Source organism: Bombus impatiens, unplaced genomic scaffold (assembly GCF_000188095.3).
Source record: "Bombus impatiens unplaced genomic scaffold, BIMP_2.2 scf_3007, whole genome shotgun sequence".
Classification (NCBI taxonomy): domain Eukaryota; kingdom Metazoa; phylum Arthropoda; class Insecta; order Hymenoptera; family Apidae; genus Bombus; species Bombus impatiens.
The window spans coordinates 254,435-280,605 of NT_179426.1; the positions used below are offsets into that span (position 1 = coordinate 254,435).

The 26,171-nt window shown below is 33.1% G+C and overlaps 1 protein-coding gene and 1 long non-coding RNA gene across 2 annotated transcripts in view; one reads left to right on the forward strand and one right to left on the reverse strand.

Moving 5' to 3' along the window:
* Nucleotides 1-511: 511 nt before the first annotated feature.
* LOC100748713 overlaps nt 512-26,171 on the reverse strand; it is a 71,248-nt gene continuing 45,588 nt past the window's right edge. The window contains exons 3-6 of the mRNA XM_003494622.4: nt 17,874-18,016; nt 10,990-11,131; nt 3,192-3,306; nt 512-2,286 (exon numbers count right to left, since the gene is read on the reverse strand). Of these exons, the coding sequence (XP_003494670.1) occupies nt 2,167-2,286; nt 3,192-3,306; nt 10,990-11,131; nt 17,874-18,016 (520 nt within the window). The 3' untranslated portion in view covers nt 512-2,166. The remainder of the gene's footprint in view (nt 2,287-3,191; nt 3,307-10,989; nt 11,132-17,873; nt 18,017-26,171) is intronic.
* Nucleotides 9,994-10,439, forward strand: LOC105681903. The gene is made up of 2 exons (XR_001102769.3): nt 9,994-10,201; nt 10,258-10,439. It is a non-coding gene; the product is annotated as an uncharacterized LOC105681903 (long non-coding RNA).

Sequence of the window (26,171 nt, forward strand, 5' to 3'; positions counted from 1 at the left end):
GTCACGTTCAGCCATTCGAAGCTGCTTCTAACTATTCGAAATCGTGTTTCGAGAACCAAAACGAGTCACATTTTCATCAGCTCACGATTCGTCGCCTCTTTTCTTCCTTTCCTCCTTCAATCTCTTTTCACAAGCTCCTGCGCTATTTTTCGTCTTTCTATGCGCTGAACGAAGACACGCTTTCCTCCCTCTTCTCTCCTCCATCTTCCTTTTCACTTTTCTTCATTTTCGTCATCCCTTTCAATGACCAACAATTCACCTCGTTTCTCGAACGTTTGCTTAGCACTGTACACGAGACGCTCGTTGTAACAAGGGCTCCTCGCGAGACAAGACGAAGCGCCCGTTGTAGCGATACCAGCTTCGTTTGTCGATTTTCTCCGACGCCTCTGTGTCCCATGGCTCCCGACCCGAACGCAGGGACAAGGATGCTATTTCTCGAATACTTGTTCCTCGTTTCGCTGCAACGACGCTCCTAGTAAATCCAACAGCGAAAGTAGGTATTGTATTATTATCTGCTATTCGCGACCAAAGTACCGTAGGTTTTAATCTCGCAGATGTTTGAACCCATAGAAACCTGTGATTTCACTCTCTCGAGTCTATTCATTCGTTCATTTCTTGATATAAAGTTGAACGTTTGTTGGTTAAATTTCTAGCGTAATTTGCTCTCGTATCTGTATCGATTAATGATTCATTAAAATGTAGGTAAACGAATGCGAGTGTTTTCTCTGAAACGTCGCAGCTATTGAAAAATAGAAAATGAACGATAGGAAAAATCAATTAATTGAATACACTTTTCGAATTATCATATTTCAAACAAACGTTAGATTCGAATGATTATACCGGTTTTTCGATGGACCGAAGAACCACACTTTTTTTGCTCGAACATTTCCGCTTGATTTCCCACAGCTTCATCAAGCTGCTCGTGAAATTGGAGTTCTTCTGAGGTATCCGATCCTCGGCGCGAACCTTCTACCCGTTCTTACTCGAAGCAATCACATCTAGTATTCGTTAGAAAGATCTAGGATATACTGGTTTCTTTCAAGTGGCGTGCGCTTCGAAAACAGATATGGCAAATGTTGACTAGTCGGAGTTACGTTTATCGCCAACAGATGCGTTCCACGTTTGATTCCCCTTTTCTTCATACAGTTCGTCGCTATACGTCGCTATGAGAAAATGGTTTTATTCTTAGCTCTAAAGGCTTTTCCGCGCCAAGCAGGCGAGTATCAGCGCTTTTACGCGTCGTCCATCTACGATTAAACACTCGATGATCAGATTTTCAAGGAATCGAGTGTTTCATGTGTCACGGTTGTAATTTTCATTTCCTCCTTTCCACTGCTGTTCCATAGCAAAACTGGAAATAGAATTTAACGTGTCGTATCGACATCTTCTAATGGTCTCTCGTAAATTTCTTTCGTTTTCATCTGTATTCCCCTATTAAATCACGTCAGCTTCACGCTTTCTGTTCTCTCCTTTAGTACGACACGCGAGGCAATACTCGAACAGAGCAGCTATTTGACAAATAACAACTTAAAACGTAATCAAGATATGGCGCGTCTATGTTCAGCATCCGATCTTAAACCGATCCAGCTCATGTATTCGATTCTCGAGCATCGAAGCACTACGAATAGTAGAGCAGTGGTGACAGCACGATGGAACACGTCCACCTTGGCGCACGTGCCTTCTGATTGCATGATTAAGCCCGTCGCAGTGTCCGAAAGCACGTTCTCTTCTTTGTTTTCCACGAGCGTTTCCCGTCAAAGAGAAACGGTTGCCGCACGAGCGCGGCGAGGAAGTTCGCGTGCGGAGAACGTGGCGAGAGAACTTTCTTCCTGCCTCTCTTTGATCGTGTCCAGCCGGTTTATTCCCTTTCCTTAACTTTTTCTCGTCCTGCGTCTCCTTCCTTTTTCCTTTCTCCACATCCTTCCCCTTTGTCTTTGTTACCTTTTTCCTTTTTCTCCTTCGCGCTACCTCTCTTAATACTCTCGACCCACTCGTTGCTCGCGTGCGCGTGCCTCCTTTTTTCCTCTTCTTGGTTGCTCGTCGGAAAATAAAAAAATATTCTGGCGAATCTGAAGCGGAGAACGAACGGGGGCCCCGGTTTCAGCACGACGCTCGTGATGCACGGAAATCGTCCCCTTTTTCTGGCTACGAGTGCCGCCTAATCGCTTACGTGAAGTACCTTGCTAGCACCGCCAAAACGACCATCACTAGTGTCTGTACTTTGTACACGCTAGTAGCGCCGCTACCGATCCAGCACTCCTTCTCCGTATACGGCGCACAATGTTCCTGAAATCATCCGAAAATCGCGTACAGGTTAATAGCGTTATGGAAAAATCGCTAGTGGGCAGGGAACGTCAACCGGTTGACACGTGACGATGGTCATCGGTGACCCACGTTAGTAGATAATGGACTAAAAAACTGTTAAACTTGACGCAATACGATAGCTTACATAATATGTGAATGTATATCTTAGAAAGCGATATAAACGTGAAATATTTCTCCTTGCACGAGGATTGACTCAGCCTACATCGTTTAAGGTTTGATTTAATATGCCTGTATTGGATCATGCAATTTTTTAACATTGTTGACGAAGTAAACATTGACGGTAAGAGACACTGACATAAGAGAACTGTGGCAAACTAAAAATTGATATTGATGGATAAATAAGAAATTAATTGCAAGTATGTGTGCAGGAAAATAAACTATTTTATTTCACCATCTTCGATAAGAAAAAGCCACCCGATTTGTTTTATCAGAAGATCTTACGTGTATAGACGTATCGCGAAAGAACTCATCTATTCTGCCGTTTTTAATTCCCTTCAAGTGTCAAACAAAAGGTTGAAAATATTAATTTAATAGCCAAAAAATGTACTCATTGATCTTCTTGGTGAATTCTAGATCCAATTATATTGTACACAACATGCAAAAAAAATTTTTAAAAAAGCGATGAAAATCTTAAAGAATAATGAAATTAAAAAATTCGTTCATATCTTCGATGAAAGTAAAATTTTCATCGGGATGTAACATCGTCTCCCAACGATATACAGGTCCGTGTAAGTATTTTGCACCGTATGTTCAGCCAGTAGATACATATTTTAAGTAACTTCACGAGAGCTGCAGCATTACACGACCGGACGTGCCTCGTTGTGGCGACAACAGTTTCTCCCGAGGCAAAAGTGGCAAATATTTACCTTAAGAAGTGAGATCGACATTCTGTCGAGGAACCCCTTTGCAAATTGAGCTGTGTCATAGCCACATTGCCGACGAATCGTATGATGCGAGCATTCCAAAAATTCCCTGAAGCCACTGCAACAGACGTATCCCATTTTTAGTCCTGTCGATTATCCAGAACTTCGTAGTTCAACTTCTCACTCGATGCTTTTACGCTTTTACGTTAAAGCCTGCAAAGCTGAAACCTTTATTCGCAAGAAGGATCTCTCGAAACCTTCCACTCCAAAACACGAATACATCTTTACATAAATTTTTGCTTCGCAGATAATTGTCGCGAATTTGCTCGAAGGTAAGTTTCGTCAATAGCAATTCTCTTTAAGGTCATCATAAGTCTTGTAGTTGATTTACGATGTCCACGTGTATGCGCTTGAATGTTCCAGTTTTAATTGATAATTCCGAATTAGACATTCGAATTAGATAATTTATTCGTTCCTACAATGTTAACTTTACATTGCTACGAACACTGACACGAAATTCAATATCAATTCTTTACCTTGAGACAAATGAACGTTTCGTCTAATCAACAGTTAACTTTATCTTATGAAAATACCAGTTTGAAAGTAACAAGGCAAAAGAGTTATGTAGTTACAGATAAAAATGTTATCCCTCATTATGCACTTGCGATATCTAAGGTCAAATCAAACGGCGAGCTGGTGAAATTTATAACGAAGAATTAATTAACAATCGAGCTTAATGAATGGAAAAAGAATCGTAACGAAAACAAATATTCTTCTTTACTCTTTATATAATGTTAATTGAAAATTATTACATTATCCGTTCCATTCTCTAAACTTCATATCAATAGATTTTCATTTGTTCTAATCGGTACAAAATATAGTACAATAATAAAAAATTATCACAATAGAGAGCGTCAAAGTAGTAGTCGAATATTTTGCGTTAAAATCTGAATAAATTTTCAATCTAGAAAATAGCACATATGTTATTCGTTTGAAACTAAGGCGATCAGTTTATATTTAAAGATTTGTCAACGTTTTGAAATTATCTACGTATGTAAAACACACCACCGTAATGTTACGATTTCACGGTTTAAAAATAGTTCAGGGAAGATAACATACTATCTATTCAATTTGTAATACAGGAGCTTCAAATTGTCAACAACCTATCAAGACATTAACAGCTGGGATAATTTTATGAAGCACGCATTTGGCAAATTACATCCTCGCTTCTAAGCGGCAAGCTCCAAAGATAAGATACACGTGAGCGTTCCGGATATTAAAACACGAAAGGCGAAGCGTGAATCGAGAGATCTCTCGACGTCGGAGTTTCTTTGCCACCCGTCTCTTTTCTGTCAACGCAGCCAATCTTGTTTTTCTTTCAATTTCCCGGCGCAGCGACTGAAAACGCGCAACGAAATGCAAATTATATTACATCCTGCGACGAATGCGCCCCGATTGAAACGTATCGTGGTTACGATTCTTGACGATAAAACAAATTGCACGCGTCTGGTCTATTTCCGAAGACAAATCCACTTTTGTCATTTGAAAATTTCGTTCTACAAAACTGGTTCGAAAAATGTTTCTATAATCAGTAACAAAATTAGATACTAACTTGTAAATATTGTATTATATTGACTTATAGTACAGTCTATATTAGCTTGTAAACCGGACTCAAGAGAAGTAGTCTTTTACTTTAGGTTTTTAAATTATAAATTATAACCATACGTTCTTTATTTTCCATTCCATTGCGATTTTCTATCGTTGAACGATTTCTTATGTGCGAGGCAATGAGAAAGAATGCTCGTTAATCCGCGTGATTTCTTGTTTGAAGTTTTATATTAAAATTTTCTCGATACTCTACAAATTTGTGTTTAGTGAAACGCGAGCGAAATTGGAACATAAATATTCAGAGTTAACCTAACTGCATGTCGTAGACTATAGTCGAATTTAACATTGAAATCGTGTTGAATTTCATTGAAATAAAATTGTGCTTAGCAGTAACGTAGGATTTATATACTGAGTGATACGACGGATTCAAGAGCATTTATTTTCCTACTTTGTAAATTCTAATAAATTAACGTAATTGCATATACCATATTTAAGTGCTGTGTACATTTAGTAGCGTATGGAATACATTATTCTGTATTTATTGGATCTATGGAATATTTGGTTAACGTCAGTCTACTAATGGATTGACTTATTTTTATTCCTGCTAGAGCAATTAAGAAAATACACTGCTATAAAATGCAATGATGTTTATAAGAAATCACGAATTGGCCATTATAATTTCTCTGACAATCCTTTCCATTTTTATTTTTTTCAGTCATGTGAAAAATCAATAGACGCTCCAAAATTATAGTAATAATTTTTTCTTTCTTCTTGCATTTAAAAATTTCATTTTGCCTGATATCAATAGCAAGTATCCAGAATAACGCTTTGTATCCATAACGTTGCATAGCACAAATCTGCAGTATAATATTTCACATATGAAAGTAATTGCATTTGATTGTCAAGAACTAAAAGTAGGAGAGCTAACGATTCCAATGCAAAAACAGAATGAACATGAAACAACTAATGTGATATGTATCTATCTGCATACGACTTTTTCGAAAACTATGAATATAAAAACAACTAATGTAATATGTATGTATGTTCAAACACATTGACAGCATGAATTTAATATGTACGTAGTTTCTTGAAACTAAATACATTTCATATTTAACGATTTGTTGGCACAATATTGCAAATGAAAATTAATTCGTAGACTCGCATCTCAGACATACCTATAAGAACTACTCTGAATCAATTTCTTTGAAATTAAAACTATTTATTATAAATCCATCGTATCTGCGTGTAACATTGAAGGAACACAGTCTGCCGATTTTTCATAATACGAGAGTATTGGTGCGTGAAGCCCATAATGCGGTGGAAAATATCTCATGTGAAAATATCATCAGCGGAAAAATCCATGGAAGCGTTTCCGGGATTTTAATTAAACGTATTTATACGATTTCAACTATAGGTTCGCCGAATTTTTTTTCCTCGTATTTCAACGGCGACGTTCAAATCCCCCTGCCCCTTCCCCCCTACAGAACATCGATGAAACTGCGCAAAATCTCGCGTTTTCGCAAAAGAACATTAATTGTGGAGTACACTATGTATCCTATTGTATATGTTGTCGCTATCGTACATTATGAAAAAAGTACGGAAAATTGGGCGAGTCGTTATTTATGATTTCAATGCGGAATGTCTAACTTTGTATTGAAATTCGAGACTAAGTTGGAAAAGTTTCGGCAAATGACAAAGAATAGACTGATTCGATGATGGATTTACGCGCTGTTAGTACAATACATCGGTTGTCCGCGATACCATAAATCGACGTCAAAATGAGACACGCGTAATTCCACCATCTTTTGGAATAAAACTTTCTATCAGAGTTCCGGGATACTAGCCGTCTGTCGTTTATCAAAACAACAACAGATTGAACAGCTTCTGAATTCCATTGTTCAAAAATACTATATGAAACAAAGTTTCACGGAGGAATTATTTCCGAGACTTTGCTCTTACTTTTATTGATAAATTTTTCTATAGAAAATATTTCTTACTTGTAGATTCTTTTAGTATCGTTACGTACGTATATTGCGGACATAAAAAAAAGTATAACAGTATACGCATACCGTTTAAAAAATCGAATCGATTGTATCCATTGAAGAAATTTTAAATAACTCGTGCATTTTAACGAATTTAAATATCGCGGGATTATCGAAATAACTCGTTTCGATATACGTACAGATGAGATACACAGTTATTGCATAAAGTTATTTCGAACGCGTCTAATCGATTTACATAAAAAAAAAAAAGAATTCAAAAAAGGAAAGAAAAAGCTTGCCCATATACGCACTTTAGTTCGACGAGATTAAAGCTTTAATCTAGAGAAGCGCTGCTTCGCAATATACGAAAAATATAAAATATTCAAAATCGCATCTCTCTGTTCCATGTTAATAACATAAATTTCTTAATGTTCTGTTCGAAGAGAACAGTTGCCATTATACATATTATACATTCAATATTATGAAATACCTGTTCCTTCTTCATCGTCGATGATAAAAAGATATCTAACATAATACAAGAAAAAAATTGAATACATTTAAAAAAAATATAAAAGGAACAGGAAGAAAATGAAAAAAAGAATGGATGAAAGATATTAGCTATAGAAAACTTAGATAAAAATTGTTATCTTAATATCAGCAACAATTCTTTCTTATTTTTTTCGTACTTAAGCAATTTTCTACCGATAGAAAATACAATTCGATGAAAAATGACCCGAAAAATGCAGAAAAGTTAATAATTGAACAGCGATATAAAAAATTCTTCCTGTTGTTATTCGGAATAACCGCAATGAAAAACGCAGGAATATCAAGAGATGTAAAAAAAGAGAGAAAAAACATGGAAGAAAATAATGCGCAACGTTCGATACGTATTCGTATTGTAGTTACGCGTTCGCTACTAGCTTTTCATCGCGTTTGTACTTTTTCCTCTCTTTTTTTTTCGACGAAGCCGTGTAAACATGACGCGAGGGAGGAAGCTTTTCACACTGATGCCTGTATATAGAACGTAATGTCATTAGCTTATCTACGCCACGGTCTGTTGCAGCTTTTGAAATTGTGCATCACCCGCTCGAAGAAGTCGGAGATGGTTGACAAAAAGAGAAAGGGATAAGAAGAGCGAGAGACAGACGAGGAAAGAAAGGGAAGGGAATGGGTAAAACAGAAGGAGAAAAGGAGGGGAACAAATGAAATAGAAAATGGAACCATGAAAGGGGAAAAGTTGGAAAATTAATTATAGCTTGAAATTACACGAAGCAGAGTGAAAAATTAAGAATTAAAGTGCAAATTATAAGTGAGAGAAAACTGTAATACAGAAAGAGAGAACAGTGAAGTAATAAAAAAAAGAAGGAAACATGATTGTATAAATTAAAATAAAAGAATAAACAGTATCGTAACGGTAGAAGACAGATCGTAATAATTCTAAACAAAATTGGCGAAAAGGTAAATATATAAAATCATTTGAGAAGGAAATGAAAAGGACAAAAATAGAAAGTTAAAAAAAGAGGAAAAAAGAACAGAATATAAAAGATAAGAATGTAGAAAAAAAGGATGCAGTGAAATTAAATACAAGAGACTGATATCGATAAAACTGTAACTGTAAAAAAAAACAAAACAAAAAGAACTAGCGATTCTTGTTATTTATTCGAATGAAAAGAAATGTAATTATACAGAAACGTAGGAAAACAAAAAAACACGCTCGAGTACAGGAAAGAAAAAACGTAGCAGCGAGTAAAACGACAAAGAAGGAAAGTGATACAAATTTAGGAAACAATTAGCCGCAGAAACAGTAAAATGGAGAAGATAGAAATACAGAAGCTGAATGGAAAAAAGAAGGGAAAAACAAAGTGGGAGCAAAGTGAAACGGTGGAGAAAAAAGCAAAACGATGCAGAATAGAGGAAAGAAACAAAAACCAGGGAGGAAAATGGAAGAAACAGCGGGCGTAAAGAGGAAGAGAGTGATAGGGAAGAAGACCAGAAAGCGAGCCGACCGGGAATAGAAATGGCTGAGCACACGAGAGGAAAAAAGAATTTCAAACACATCCCGCCGCATATGAACACGACGCTCCTTTAACTCTCTTATCGCGTAAATTCAATTGCACCCTTCACCGTGCAAGCTCTTTTTACATTAAATCTTTTCGTGCACGTCCTATTACGTTTAATGTGCTTAACAATATAACTCGCCCAAAGGGAATGCTTTCAAGCTATCTCTCTGTTCTACGTCTTCGACCCTTAATTTATAATACGTTCAAAAGCAACCAGCACCGTTAAAACTCCCCCAACAAAATTTCCATCCGTCAAATACTATAAAGATTGAAAAATTGCATGGAATTTCGTGAATTTTTTTAAATAAGTCCTTATAACAATTTTTATCATCTTTTAAGAGTAATAATTTTCACAATATCCTTACACGGTTGCCAACGCGAAGAAATTTTAACTACATTTCTTTTTACGGAATTCTTATAAAAATTCCTTCACGGCACAAGGGACAGACTAAATAGAATTTTCGATCAGACGCTTGCCTGACTTAGCTCGGGAGCAAAATTTTAATTAAATTTTTTACGTACAGGAGTATTCATGTTTCCGAGGTTATACATGATGCTCGTCGTGTTGATAGCGTAGTATCGACTATGCTCTAAGTTGTGCTTCGTAATTCGCAACAGAAATACGAGAATGAAAAGCACGCGTCCGTTCATTTCCTGATCCGTAAAAACGTGAAAACGTGAAAACGACGAATAATGTTTGTAAATTAATGCTCATTTCATTACATTTTTCAAACATAAAAAGTCAAATATTCTACGATATCAAAGACAAACAGAATAATACAATCACGTTTATACGTGAAATGACAATAAACTGCGATTTCATTTTAAAACATTTCTTTTTATATCATCCCTGTTTACTATACATAACTTAAAAAGGGAGAGTAAAATATTGTAAAAATCGTGACAATTATCCGACGCAATCGTCACGGTATTATTAAAAGGAAAAACATATTATATAATTTTTTATAGTCTTTTTGACGGCAACGGTAGATTCAGTCGGATACGTAGATTCAATAGATTCACGCAAAAGCGTAACGGATACAGTCGAGACATTGACAAAAGTCAAGGCTGGTCCGCAATTTTATTCCAACGGTTACATATGTACATATGGAAATACATTAATACCAAATACGATGTGCATAAAACTACTGCAACGCTGCTTACGCGATAGAAATCATTTTTCGTTTTATTTATCGGTAAATCATGCAATTCTTAGATCAATATAATTTCTATTTGCCCTAATCTTTCTTAACTGCGTGTAATTCAAATACTCGTAAACAGTATCGTCTTGCGCATTGCACGGCTTTCAATACCTAATACATATGTAAAAAAGAAAACACCGTTAAATTGAATTCTAAAAGAAGTATTCTAAAAAAAGTGTTCTAAAAAAGGTACTCTAAAAGAGGTATTCTAAAAGAGGTATTCTGACACGTAGATGAGGTCATAATATTGATATGTTTTTAAGGCCAAGAATACTTATAATTCCTAATGAAACCCGAAAGAGAAAAAAAGATAAAGACGTAAGTTTGTGCGTCAACAGAAATCCCAATGGAGACTGTGAAAGTGTTACATGATACGTTACGCTATTTTGGACACGTGTCACAAAAAAAATTTCGAGCTTTGCACAAACACCATTTTTAGTTTGTTTTTATCCAGTCTCGAATGAAATTTTATATATTTTATACATTAAGAAGCGGTTAAAGCAAAATCACCGAGGTTATACTATTTTCATATTTACTACTATTTATATTATTCATATTTTTTAATTTATGTTCTTTCTTTTCAGTCTCGTTAAAATTCCTTCATTTGTTATCATTATTTTATTCTATATCATTTTACTACTGTATCTTTTTTCCACCATAGAAGTGCAGTTCAAATCGTTTTTCTATGACGTGTCTTTAAAACAACCGTGAGTCCTTAAACCTATACATTTTTAAAAACGAAGTGGTCTTTTAGGTGAAAGTCTTCGTCCATTAACTCCATCTCATTTCGTATCTCGAGTGAAATTAAATTAAATCGTTTATATACACTTTACACGAGATTCTTCGCGTCTTGTATTTTTAATGTATCCGCGTAGGGAGATGTTAACTTGTGAACTATCCGCTTAACAGGTTAAAGGGTACCTCTTGAGAGATTATAATTTTCGCTTACCAGCACAAAGGCTTGAGGGGTTCATTCGGGTTCGCAATTTGATTTCCGCTTTCGATATCCTGAGTGATTCTTTGGTACTTCTTGTAACAGGCCTCGTATTTCGGTTGCACCTTTTGCATGCATGGTGCATGTCGTAGGAATTCTGAAACAAGGAAACAAGAAAAACAGTCGAATTAATTTGCTGTTCCGTGAACTCGAAAATTCATAAATGTCGATGTCGTAGCATGCAATCAGAGTATTGTTAATAGAGTACATTTTTGCAAAATTGTACGTCTCTAATTTATTTATGATTGACGACTTAGCTTTCTCACGCATAGTCAACTATCGTTCTAATTTAATTTTCATCGCTAGCGCTTTGTAGAACGATAGTTCCTTAATCAAACTATTTTAAAACGACAATGTTAGTCCAAACACGAATTTCTCTTTTACCATGCTTCTCAAAATAATCTCATTTATTCGCTACTTAGCGCCTTGCTACATATCCAATATGTATGAAGGTCCAAACAAAAATATAATATTTAAACACAAGACACGGAGAAGATAAGAATACGGATTTTTCCAAAAATGATAAAATAAAGTTATTTAATTTAGATTAATTTTGGAAATAGTTCCATCACAGACGAGTTAGTCGATGGTTTCATGAAGATCTAAAATTAATAATCGTTATCAACCAAAATCAGAACGAATATTTACATCGCCAGAAATTGATATTAGAAAAACAATCGAGATTCGATAATAATCGTTCGAACGCAAACTGCGGTGGATATATCCAAACACATACATACGCAAGAATGATTACAACCATATAGATATATACATATACATAATGAAGTCTCTTTATCTTCAATGTTGCTTCGGCAAACAACCATCGTTCATACATCGACATGTTATTAATTTTCCAGCGGCACGTTGTATATTTCCGTCAGTTTCCCGCGGTACATCGAGCGAAAACTTGAATAAACATAATAACATTAATTACAGGACCAGCATCGCAGGTAAATCGAACGAACGGTCCACCATTTCTGAAGTCGATTATCAATATTGACGTACAGGGAAACGTGGAAAACTGCGTACATATTTCTCGTGTCGTCGCATCGATTTTGGTCAGTTTTCCTTTTTTCGTCTCTTTCGATAGCCAATTTACCTCTTAAGTTGCTAATGCTAATACACATGCATTATCGAGCATTAATTACGTTTAGATTGATTATGATTAATTTTCTGGCATTGAAATTTTCGTAGTAACGAAATCTGATTATTATAATTGCGTAATATCTGTACCTGTATTTTTATGATTAGCGTACATCATCCTAACGTATACATAATGTACACGTGTAGAATATCCATTCCTGTTTTGTAAATATTTTGTCCCACAGAGCAATAATATTAATTTAGAAATCAAAACAATACGTGTTATTATGAAAGTCTATATATAATGGTTCATTATTGTACGCGAGTTATGAAAACAAAATATTGATGGAACAAGATATAAAAATAGCCGCTGTAAGTACGGTAAATGTTGATATGCAGTGAACAAGATAATATACTTATTTGTATATTTTTATAATAATTTATAAAACGGATTTAATAATATACTTATTTCTACTGAATATCTAATAATTCATTCTAATCCATCTTTTTATAATATTCATCACGCTCGTATGTACAGGTTAGAATCTCTTCACATAAATTATGAATAGTTTAGAAATTCTTATGCATTTATAAGAAAGTTGAAGAAAAAAGATGCGCGTGATATACAAAAATATATAAAATATTCAACAAGTATGCATGACGCTCGTTGCAGTACATTTCATAGGTAAAACAGCGCTCTATACGCGTTCTATACGTTCTATATCTAGCTTCCGCTTTTCGTTATTTTTATAGAAAATACGAACCTGTATAAATATCCGAAATTTAATCGTGAGAATCTACAATAACAGTTGAAAAATTTGTAAAATTTCAAAAATGTCGAAAATAACGATTACGTCGTGAAAAATGATTTTCTCCAGTGGGGAGGACGGGGTTTCTAATGGCGGGAGTTTAAAATTTGAAATGATGCGAAACACGTGATAAGTAAGTACAGGGATGGTATCTAATTACGTCAAGCGACGAGGACAGCTCGAACACGGGACTGTCGAATAAACTCGATCGTTCGACGTCGATAATCGGGCTCGTTACGAGTCGCGTACCGTGGTATTGCTCTTAACGAGGCGCTAATCGCGTAACCGATTTCGAGATAGCACTATAGACCGACCAGCCACACGGGGCCAACGCAGCTCAATGACCACTCGACTCAATAACGCGTTCCATGCCCCAGGGACTGGAATAGTGTTTAGCGTGTTTCAATTCGTGTATCGTCCGCGAACAACAGCGGCCAGTGAATCCGTTTCCTTTGCTTTTGCTTGGAGAATGGAGCCACGTGTGTATATACGTTACCAAATAGTCGATTGCAGGCTAATGGTCGAAACCTAGTTTGACGTTTCGACACACAAGAGAGATAATCTAAATCTTGATAACAAGAAAAAAAAATTTTTTTTTTTTTTACATACATGCACATAGGTTGTTTAACCTGTTCACCGGATCATACAGAATTTGGCAGAAAGTTCTGTAATTATGGAATTGAAAAGTAAGAAAGGCAAATTGATTTTCTGTAGTTCTTGGAAGTCTTGGTTTGTTGCAAATGGAAATATAATAAACATTATTTTTAAGAGCGATGACAAGAGATGAAAAATAATATTAGTACATGTATGTAAAAGTATATAGTTCTATATCGATCTACGTATTTCTAATAACTTATTGTCGCAAAATTTCTATAAAAAATTATGAATTAGATATATTGACTATCCCAGTAGTTTTGCTGTTAGATGAATATACCATATATATTTATATATATAAACTTTGTGACATTCAATTAATGAACACATGGTGAATTGCTCTTTTATGATTTAGTAAAATTTTAGTTGATTCTGAAAATATCGATAAGTTGATATCAAAAGAGACATAGCATGAATCGTGAAATAAGTGAATAATATTCTGTGCTTCTCGCTGAAAATGAATATTAATGTGAAGGTATTATATATTATACAAAATATTAGCATTGCGGTGGTAATACCTATTCGATTCATTTCAGCGTAAGAAATGAAATTTATACGAATTTATACTATGTTCCACCCTTATCTCAGATTCCAAGTCTGTCTTCTGAACCGGATAAAAAGTTACTCTGTGTACATAGTTAAAAAGCTAATTAACTTAGTCCTCTAAATCCTTCGTATAATATGCGGTCTCAAGCAATAAGAACTGACTTTATGAATTTAATACAGTAGGGGAAATCTTGCGTTCATTAATTTCTTTTCTTCTTTCTTTCTCAGTCTGTATACAGAATGATCCACAAAAAAATCTCAAAACATATAAGAACTACGTAACATAGCTAAGAAATGTAAGAAAGAAGGTTCCAATTACTTTAGAAGTAAAATTTAACGCTTTGCATTAAGTATTAAAAAAGACGTATTAATATAACTACAAATAGTTTAAACAAGCCAATATTTTAATAGAATTTATCTAGAGCTTTTAAAAACTTTATTGACTCTAAGTAACGTTAAAAATCTATTCTTCCATCGAAAGTCGTCAAAAGTTTGTTTCTATCAAGTTCATCGAGTTTTATCAAATCTAATCAATTTTATAGAGCGAATCTAGTTAAGAAAGAACACGTAGTAAAATTCAATGGATCACAATGTAGATTGTATCTGCACGTTATCGTTGTAATCCTGGATGAAACAACAAACAACACATCTATATGCGCAAACAGTAAAAGAACTAATATTCTTTTTTTTTTTTTTTTTTTTTTTTTTTTTTTTTTTTTTTTTTTTTTAAAAATTTTTTTTTTTTTTTTTTTTTTTTTTTTTTTTTTTTTTTTTTTTTTTTTTTTTTTTTTTTTTTTTTTTTTTTTTTTTTTTTTTTTTTTTTTTTTTTTTTTTTTTTTTTTTTTTTTTTTTTTTTTTTTTTTTTTTTTTTTTTTTTTTTTTTTTTTTTTTTTTTTTTTTTTTTTTTTTTTTTTTTTTTTTTTTTTTTTTTTTTTTCGAAAATAATATATCAAATAAATCGTATAAAAGAAAACGATATAAATTCAGTGCTTTGGCCGGGGACGTAACTTTTTATTTGCACAGTTCTAATACCGAAAACGGATAGATATCGAGTGCTCAATATCACGAAGTTCTGTATCGAGCAGAGTTCTGTGTTAAAAATAAATGTTAGAAATATCATGCTTGGAAACTCCGATTTAAATTCCATGTAAATAATTGCACTAACTAGAATAGTTAATATAGTAGGATCAATCATACTTTGGCAAAATTCTATTTCACTGTATTAATGTTACTAATATTACAAAATGCATAAAGAAAACCGCTACCAGACAAAGATTCTATGAAACGTGTCACTATAATAAATAGTGATCGTTATAATAATATGAAAATATTTATACAACTTTCTACGAATTAACGTTGCAGAGCAACGTAAAAAAATGAAACAAAAGGGAAAGAAAGAAAAAATAATTTGACCAACGGGAGGAAACATAACACGATACATTTATAGACGTAAATATTACTTTTAATAAATTATAATATTCAACATTTAATGAAACATTGTACGCTCAGAACTCGATTTGTTTATAAGAAAAAGAATTATAGTTAATTACTCTGTGTTAGATGGAATTGAAAACTAACACCTCTTTTTAAATAGATTACTTGATTCCTACGTAATGGAACAATTAGAAAATGTCTAGTAAAAATAATCAACTTTTCTTTAATAAAAGAATGGAATAACGTCATTATCAAAATCTTCGAACTATGTAACACAACTGATAAACAAATAGCCTCAAACTACCTACATATTTTTGCAAATATCCCACAATGCGGACGAATATATGAGCATAATTGAACAGATATGTAGATTCCAATAACAAAAATGTATTATTCTTTGATAGCAAGAGCTCTTCACGAGGTTGAAACTGGGAAAATGCCACCAGAAAGCAATATATCATAAAAAATGAAAAATTGAAATGTGCAAAATGTGACGAAGCATAGAACGATCAACATTATAATTTGCGATAATATTATGTAAATTGGAATCTTGAAGCCCCACGAAAGACGCATTCTGCGATGATTATCACAGGATGCATTTCACGACAAAACTATGGAACCGTGTAGAATATGTGCGAGCATTTCGAATCTATTGGCTATTGGAGTCAATAATGTATTCGGTACTCTGGAGATTACCCGAATATCGACAGCATGCTCGATCGTGGCATCCAAAAACGATTGGTAATATCTCCTAGTATGACAAACGCAATGTAAAATCCATCAGATATTACGTGTACCTACTTATATACACGGAGAAATTAATAATATATTATAGATTGATGAAAAAATTGTAGGAGAGAATTAAATGACCAAAGAGTTGTATGAAGTGAGAGAAGCTACGTACGTAGGAAAATGCAATTTTTTTTTTTAGCATAAGATACATAATGAACGATATTATTTTTATTTTTTATCGTAAATAAAATCATAACATTCGGTGATTTAAACGTATTATAGATACCCTGTTTGAGAATGTTGTAAAATTTATATGTATGTCATTTCATAGAAAAATTGATTAAGAAACTCATATAGCTATTAACTAAAAATAGTTACTCTTTTGGCAAGCTGATTCATGTTCAAGGGTAAATTACAAGCTATTGGAACCAAATGTTGCTATGATATATATAAATAAAAAGCAGTGTTAGTGGAACCAGGAATGAAAATAGATCAAAATAGAAGACAAAAATGTACTACATGGTGCAAGAAATTATAAGAATTATATACAATCTAAAAACAAGTAATAAATAGTATAATAATGGTATAAGAATATGGTAAAACTATTAAACTTATACGTGCTAACTTATAATGATGCTCTACTATTAGCTTCAATTTCAAATTTCGACTTATAGTTCAAAGATGTTTCGGGTAAGAGAAATTGCTCTTCGGAAAGAGATCAACAGATTAAAAAAAGTAAATCAATTGTAAGATACTCGTCTTAATAATTTTGTATTCATGTCGACTCGAGATATTTCCACATATCGATGTGCCAATCAAATATATTTTCAGAATTAAGATCTTAGGTTGCTACAAAATTCTTAATTCGACAACGACCCATTTCTATTATAAGAACAACATCGAATCAAGGAATGGCAAACACAGAAAAAGAATAGATTTTATACTTTATCTTTTTAGATTAGACTAGATTTTATCTTTAGAATTTATCATTTTCTGTAGACTTTCCTCCAAAAGACTCGAGTATGAAAGGAAAAAAAATTTTAATTAATTATGTAGCTATGAATAGATATTGTTGACAACTGGTAATATTGGTTAATTCTTTCAATGAAATGCTATTAATGCTATAAATTAGATTTGGCGTTTAAAAGAATATCCATCATGATATTTTAATTCGGTAAGTATTAACGATAATAATATGGTCCTCTATTACGATATTCAATTGCAACTAACATAACGTCTACAAAAAGTTTTGTTATTCGATTCTACATCTTATTTTCAAGTTTAGTAATAATAATAATAATAATAATAATAGTAGTAGCAAATTTTTCTAGTCATATAAAAATGTCAGCAAATGGTACAAACTTTACTTCAATTTAATTAATTTATCAATAATTAATTAATTAATTAATATATCCTATAATATCATACATCAATTACAAGAGAATAGCAATGTACTGTATTAACAGTACACTGTACCAAATATCAGGTTGCCAGGTTCAATTCACTCTTCGAGACCAACCAGACAAGAACCACCTTATAATTACATTGGGGTAATAGCAACAACGTAGTTATTCAACTTACCGTCCTGATAAGGGCCATCTTGACACAGCTCCATGACCACCTTGTTGGTGCCTGCGTACAATGAGTTGAAGTGTTCCCTTTGTTTCTCCTGCAGACAATCCAACGTGTACGTCTGGATGCACTTCATGCCAGCCTCGAAATCTCTGCAAGAAATAAGAAAGAAACTTTGATGATGCGACCATAAAAGTATAATGGTAATAGGGATCTGGAGAAGAAGTAGTACTTTCGATAGGATTTAACGTAATGTCAGACGAAAATGTACCAGCGAATTCGTTTCAACGAACTCCGTAATAAGAGCAATAGAAATTATTTTGTGCACTGACGTCGGCAACGACAACGTTGAATACGTAAGAATATTTTGAGTCGACGAAAGCAATTTTGGTAATTATCTCGGTGAAAGAATGTCTCGTGGAAAGTTTCGTCCACGACTTTCGGAGTTGTGACGATAACTAATTATAGTGAAGTACATAGTTAAGAATTTTTTCCAACTTGCTATTTGGCCAATCGTGATACAAGAGCCAATTTGGAGAAATTCAGGAATTTGTGAAGAGATAAAAGTAGGTTAATAAGGCCATATTATATTCTACTAGGCTTATAGCGATTATATTGATAGTTTTTAATTTCGATTTCTTAAGAGGATTAATAGTTCAACGAAATATCGCGAAGATCAATTTCTCTCACGTTATGAAAAAAACTAAAACTGAATGCTAGATAATTTGAATATTATTAGATATAACCGAACATCGTAAATAAAAGATGAATATGAAGATATTCGAGAAAAACGTCTAGTTCTGAATTGATATATTAAAAAATTAATTAAGTTACACAAAATGAACAATCAATCAAGTTGATTTCAAAAAAGAAAGAAAGAAAAACAAGTTTCTTGTTCTACAAAATACTGTAACTTACTATTAGACAGCTATCTATCTAACAGCCTTGTTTTTATCTTTTTTAACCACATTCGCAATAATAAATCTTGTCGATTTTCTTCAAGCCCCTTTAAATAACACGATATTTTGAAAAAATTGAACACGATTAAGTTAATTATGTTTCAGAACTCGCTTTTCATAAATTCATAACGCGACGAGAGAACAAAACTTATTTAATAAGAATAAATTTAATAAGATAGAGGGAGACTTGAAGAGGAGTAACGCAGGATTTCTAAGAGGATTTTCTTAATACGAAAAGTACTTTTTCCTATTCTTAATTAAGGGAAGATCCTGGAGGAGGAGCGGAAAGGCTCTTTAATAACGATCAACACTATCAGCCTTAGTTCTCATCGAAATAGAATGTTGTATACCAACTAGCTGTGAACTATAAACTGCATATTTCTGTTTCGTCAAAACGATTTCGACTGTAGATTAAACGAAACTATACGTTTTTCTAATTATTTGGATAATAAAGTAATTGCAAATAAAATAAATTAAAAAAATTAAAAGGAGAAATATGAACTTGTAACTTTATTTCTTTAATTAAAGAAAAATTAAAGCCTTGTAAATATTTAACGAGATATAGTTGCTGATGAAAGTATTTGAACACTTGCCATCACTTGTATATCTATATAATACGTATTATATAAAATATTTAGAAAATCTCGTTGTCACTGAAATACGGTCAGTGCGATTATATTGGTAAAGTTTGAAACCATATGAGAAAATATCTCATAAGAGTTACAAAGATATTTACTGCAAATATTGATTTATTGCAGTAGAAAATTAATACACCGCGTGAATAGTTATCTGAACGATATAGAAAGTGTCAAAAATTGTCGCACTGCGGATTGAGATTTAGTAATATAATAGATAATTGACTATAGTTACTACTTAAGCTATTTAAGACTACTAAGATTCTTAAATGTTTCGTATAACGCACACAACATATTCTTAAAAACTGTTTAGAAGTGCTCGACTACTTCGGTGAGGAATTAAGCAATTAAGCAATGTTCAAACCTTTAAACATTTGTAAATAATAAGAAAGGAATCGATAATAAGAAAATATTTCAATAATCGTGAGAAATAATTGGAAACGATCTACTCGAGGATCGAGTTTCTCCGCAACGTGACAATTCCATTACCATCGATACCAGAAGCAATGAAAGAAGAACAAAAGGGAACGGGGGGAAAGGAGGAAGAATTCCAATAACGGAAATCGGGACGTCTTTACTCGCCAGCGGAGTAATTATCTTGCTGTTGCTTATTGGAGTGATCTCGACAGTTTCCCTTTTTATTTCCTTTAACCTTACTCGACACTCGTCGAATATCACCCTCCGGCTTCATCGGGGCGGTGCATTTAAATTTCAGATTTCAATTTCAATTTCAATTTCACGAATCGGAGGAAATGGAAGAAAGCGTGGACGGATAACGTGTACACGAATCGATACTTGCAAAATTTAAGATTATCGTTCAGATTACCACCCGCTAGCAAAAGGACAGATTGAGCATCCAAGAGATTAATATCTAACCTCAGACGCCTTTCTAACTGTTCACATGAAATAGCAGCAGTGTTGTTTACAAAATTTCCATTTTAATTTTTATTTTTGTCTCTTAAAAATTATTTTATTATTAACACATTTCTCGTCTTTCGTAGAAGAGCGATTTTAAAATTCAATATGTTGTCAAACAAACTACTAAACTACTAAATATTGATCATGCAGATTGATATTAATGAAATTAACATAGCAATTATCATCTATTTTCCAAAGAATCGTATTTTCAAACGTATAAGGTTATACACTATTTTTTATATTTTTGCATAAAATATCGAAATACTTCATTTTAATCATCAAGTAACAAGAAAGTCAGGAAATAGCTATATTAGGAAAGCGCTATATTACTATATAGTTCTCGTTTAAATTACGCAGACGTCTATAAAATATTCTTTTGCGCAACAGGTTTGATAATGAAATAAATAAAGCTGTATATATAAATTTTATAAATTACAAGTTAACTGAGCGTCCTATTAGTTATACAATGTTTATATCCTATAACTTATAGCTTGTCAATTCATTAATTGCTAAATTATTACACAAACATGGTTATTGCCTATACGATATTTATTAATGTGGATAAGTGTCACATATTTTTAAAGGAATAACATGAATGACAAATAATGTGTATGAAGAAGTATTGAAATGTGAAATTTTGATTGAAAATATAGACATTTTTAATTAACATTAACCTTACAATGGTTTATTTTCAAGATCGCTTTATTTCTACGTAGAATTTATCTTCTGTCAGAGCAGTTACTTCGTAAAAATTGTTAATAAACGTGAAAAGCTGCGAAACAAATTATTGATCATACATGTAGATATTTTGCAAAAAATTTACTGGTGATTTTTTTTGCATTTTTTCAAACTACGTAGTTGCTCTTTCCCTTACGTGTAACTAAAAATATTTTTCTAGAAAATTGCTTCCGATTTTCTAAATACAAGCAAAATAAAAAACATCTCCCAACGAAAAGGAAAACGAACAGTAATTAAAAAGAACGTAAAAGGATACAAAGTTTGTCCTATATATTGTAAGACAGAAATTAAATTAAAATTTTAAACTGTGCATCTCTTCGTTTCGTAATTATATTAAATCCCACTGTGAGAAATATTTCAACGTTCTCAATATGTATACCGAAATGCTTGTAAATGACATCTTTTGAAAAATAAAAATAAAAAATAAAATAAAAATAAAATGCCTGGATGAAAATTAATCAGTCGGTTTTCATTTCGATCAAAATGACAGTGATTGTTGAATTTCGCGTACACGTGCCGGTAATTTTGCGGTGGCGTGAGCAAGACGAATTTAGATGATTCCCCGCAGCTCGAGTTACGATTGAAATTTGAAATTTTAATGCGGAAACCGGGCCACTACACTTGAACTGACTGTTATCCGTGCGGCTGCTCGTAAACTGGTTACGTGAATCCAGCACGCGAAATAATTCATTGCAATTGATCCGATAACAATGAACTGAAAGGCATGCAACATCATGACTAGATGATTTACCGTGCAGTGTTATGTCATCATTGCCAATTAAAAATGTACAAAAATCGCTGAATATACACAGCCTTCTGAAAGTGTTCGTACACTTGTAAGCGCCTCCTGTGTGTGTGTATATATATACCCGTATTATGTATGTTATACGAAATTTCGAATTTCGAAACTCCATTAGCGCCGTAATGAAACACGAATATCGTGATTACGTTGATCGAATTTGAAACTGATCTGAAAATCTATACAGAAATTACAAGATATTTAATATAAGTATGTATAGTATGTATTTCGCAGAGATCATAAAAATATTTCAACAATCAACTGTCCACTACATCAACAAGCCTCGATTATTTTGTAGGAACATATTTAACATTTATTATGTTTATAGCGACTATTTACACTGTATATCGATATTTCACTAAATAAATATTTGCAGTAATGCCTTGCAATTTCTATATACATTTTCAAATTGGTTTCAAACTTGAGCAATGTAATTATCAGAATACTAGTACCATTTTAAAATATTTCATATAACACACACGCGCGCGCGCGCGCACACACAATATAGACAAATACGTACAAAATCTGAACCAACTTTGAATGGAGCTAACGCCACTAAAATCTCACGTAATCCGCGTTACTCAAATCCAACCTCAGCCTCATTGATTATTTCCCAGAAATCTGAGAACATCATCCTCTAATCTCGTTCCTACGGAAAGAAATCGCGGCATAATTTCCTAAATTTATGATTTTGGGAAAATGGCACGGCGCTACTTGGAAACTCACGCGCGCTCGTACGTTCGGCCGTTTTATGTACACGTGCGCGCGTTATCGTTCCGCCGGCTGATTTGGTTCGGTTACCGAAAATTCACCCCGATATTTCTCCTATCGACGTGAACGCGATTTATCCGAGCAAAAACCTGCTCGATTTGCTCTCTGAATCTCGTTTTCGCTGCCTTAGCATCAGTTATAAACGCTGGATGCCACGCGTTCGATAGCACGCTCAACTGATCCTATTCAGCAAGGACATTCCGACTGTTATCGGACGGTTTCGTACAAACTCGAACGAACAAATGACGATATTTCTATTTTCTATCATTTACCGGAATATTTATAATGAATTGGTTCATAGGTCAAAGTGGTTGTATATCTTTGTTTATTAAAGCTTGTATAGCTTTTCGACATTTTTGTAACTTTAATGTCAAAGCACTTAATTAGCGTTTATCTTTATCTATAAGTTGTCAAACGGCTCATTGTTGTTCGTATAAATTTGGTTTGCTATTGTTTCAGTATGTACTTTTGTTTAATTTCGAAAAAGGTTTCGGGTACACAATGGATATTGTTTACGTTAATCCTTAATTCCTTTTACATTGCATTCTATGCATTAAATGACAATTGAAATTCAACTGTACAAAATATGATAAAATAGAAGAAGATCTGATAAAAATACCAGGTGCACTTTTATATATTGTATGTATCTATATGTCCAGCATATATTATATAAAATGGAATATTTGAAAAGATAAATCGTATTTATATACTAATAATCCAATATCCTACTTATAATATTCTATTATAGTATTTGAAAGCATTATATAGCAAATAAAAGCTATTGCACGTTTCAAGGTTCGTTAAACTTAAACTTTTCTATTATATTTCACAATCGTAAGATTGAAGAGGTAAGTTGCGAAGAAAAGAACCATGAATTTCCTTCCATTTCTTTTCCAATGAATAAATATACGCTAAAGAGTTCAATGTCTGTCGCATATGTGTTCGGAAAAAAATATGCTTCTTTGGGAAAGTTCTAAAGTACGAAGAAGAGTGACTCTCTCATTCTCGAGACTTACGGTTTCCCACTAACTTGTTAGCTATTCTTTTAAGGAGTGAGTCACGTAACTGAAACACACCCCTTTACCTCCTTTTTTGGTCAAATGCCGCAAAAAGTAACAGCAGCAAGGCCGAATGGTTTAACGAGCTCTAACCTTTTGTGCCTCTACTTACTCCGCATATGCAACGGGAGCTGCACCTGCAGCTTCTAACGAACGAAACCGTATAATTTTTATCCCTGCAAATCAACTGCCCTCTTTACTCCGGGAAAAAGAATTCGCAACGACTGTAAATCTTGTATGGCTTCTTTTTACGTATAAAAGATTCCCCGCAGTATGGTCAGGAATACGTATTGCATTTCGTGCGAATTAATTGTTTAGAGTAACGTTCAATTCATAAGCGTAACGCCTTATTTATAAATGCAAGAGAAGTTCCACGGAAAATTAAATTTCGTAGAATTATCTAATGTTCTTTTAACCTTTTCAGTTTAAAGCTGAAAAAATATATTAAATTATATGATATGATAATTACATTTTATTTGAAAAAAAAAACGAAAATTATAATAATAATTCTTAAATTTTATATGAGCAGAAAACTACATAAAAATGACTTGAAATTAATCATAACACGTCTTCCTCGTGATCAAAACTTTTAAAGCGTTCTAATTTCGACCTCATAGTTCACGAAGCGTTCAATTACATTTTATTTGAAAAAAAAAACGAAAATTATAATAATAATTCTTAAATTTTATATGAGCAGAAAATTACATAAGAATGACTTGAAATCAATCATAAGACGTCTTCCTCGTGTTCAAAACTTTTAAAGCGTTCTAATTTCGATCTCATGGTTCACGAAGCGTTCAAAAAGTAGTTGAATATTGTAATTTATTTGTTTAATATCCACACGTACGTACGTAATCGGCTGCTGTTTTAAATGACTCGAATTTCGACGCTACGTTATTGGAGAAGCAATTTGTAAGTATCTTGCGACAGAGGAAATAGAATGCCTATCGCCAAACGCGGTTGATCGATCCCAGAAGGAATTTACGCCATCAGACTAACAACTGACTTCAAGTGATATCAGCTTTTCGATAAAATCGCTCGAACGAAAAGGGAAGTGTCCGTAAACCATTATTCGAACTAGCAGAAAAATTTCTCGACTTTAATTCTTATAGAAACTATTCGATTATTCTGAGAGATAGAGAAGAGACTTGAGCATTTACCATAAAAAGCTTCCATGTGTTGTACATTACATTAAACATTGTACGTGTTGTATAAGAACAGTTTGACATTTTATTAGCATTGTAACGATTGTCATTATTATTTTGATACAATATAAAACCAATCTGAACATATATTATACAATATATATAGAAGTTACAATTTATTTGCTACAGAGATACATTTAGTGAAGAATTAGTACGTAAACGACCAAAATAAAAGTACATGTAATAAGTATACCTATAATAAGTGTTAACTATGAGGAGTGGTATTTATATGACATATGTATGTGTATATTTATACTAAATATCTTGCAGCTTCTGTATATAATATTTACAGATATGGTTCAAAGTTTAATGATACAGTAATTTGCAATTGTTTAACGTTTTAATGTAATACATTGTAGTATTTATGAATGGATTAATATAATGTATTTAAATAAGGTTCTTGCAAATGTTCGAATACTTTCGTGACTTACTGTATATCTTATTTTTGTATTACTTATTACCACAGAATTGATCATTTTTACACCATTAAATAATAAAGTTTATGAACTATACCAAAGAAAAAAACATTGGGAAGCTGTTCCCACGCTGTTCTCTTTTTTATCCATATATATTTCGAAACGACACGAGTAAATTGTACAAATTAAAAGAGAAACCGTTGCAACGACCATTTGTGTTGGTGGGATTAAAAATCGATCGGCTGATCTTGATTTTTGAAAAAAATACCTCCGGGCGTTACTACGCTGTTATTGAATTTATATCAAAGTATTTAACACGGTGTATCTGTCGTTGAATGTTTTCCAATTAAACGACGACTGAAAATAAAAAAAATAAATACTTATTCACATCGAAATATCGTAAACTCTGTTTACTTTTCCCCGTAAAAATTAAACGTTAAATGCGGGCAACAGTTCAGGTACTTTCCTCTGTATGAAATTCGATATTTTTAAATAAAATTGAATTTATGAAAATCCTATGTCTGTGATCCTAGTATACCGTTTCTGATTACTTTTCACGTAACGTTGAAAGTTCGATCCATAATGTAGTCTTTAAAAAAACGATCATATCTTTATTTTCACCAACAAGCCAAACAAGCGTTATCATCGAACATAAATTTCATATTTCTGATATAATAAAAGACGGTTAGTGTCTGAAATTTATCAAATAGCTTAAATCTCAAGTATCTTTAATGCTTCAAATTAATTCAACAAAGTGACCTCGCGAAACTGAGAAATAAAAATTAATCCGGCAAAGGGTTGATAACCA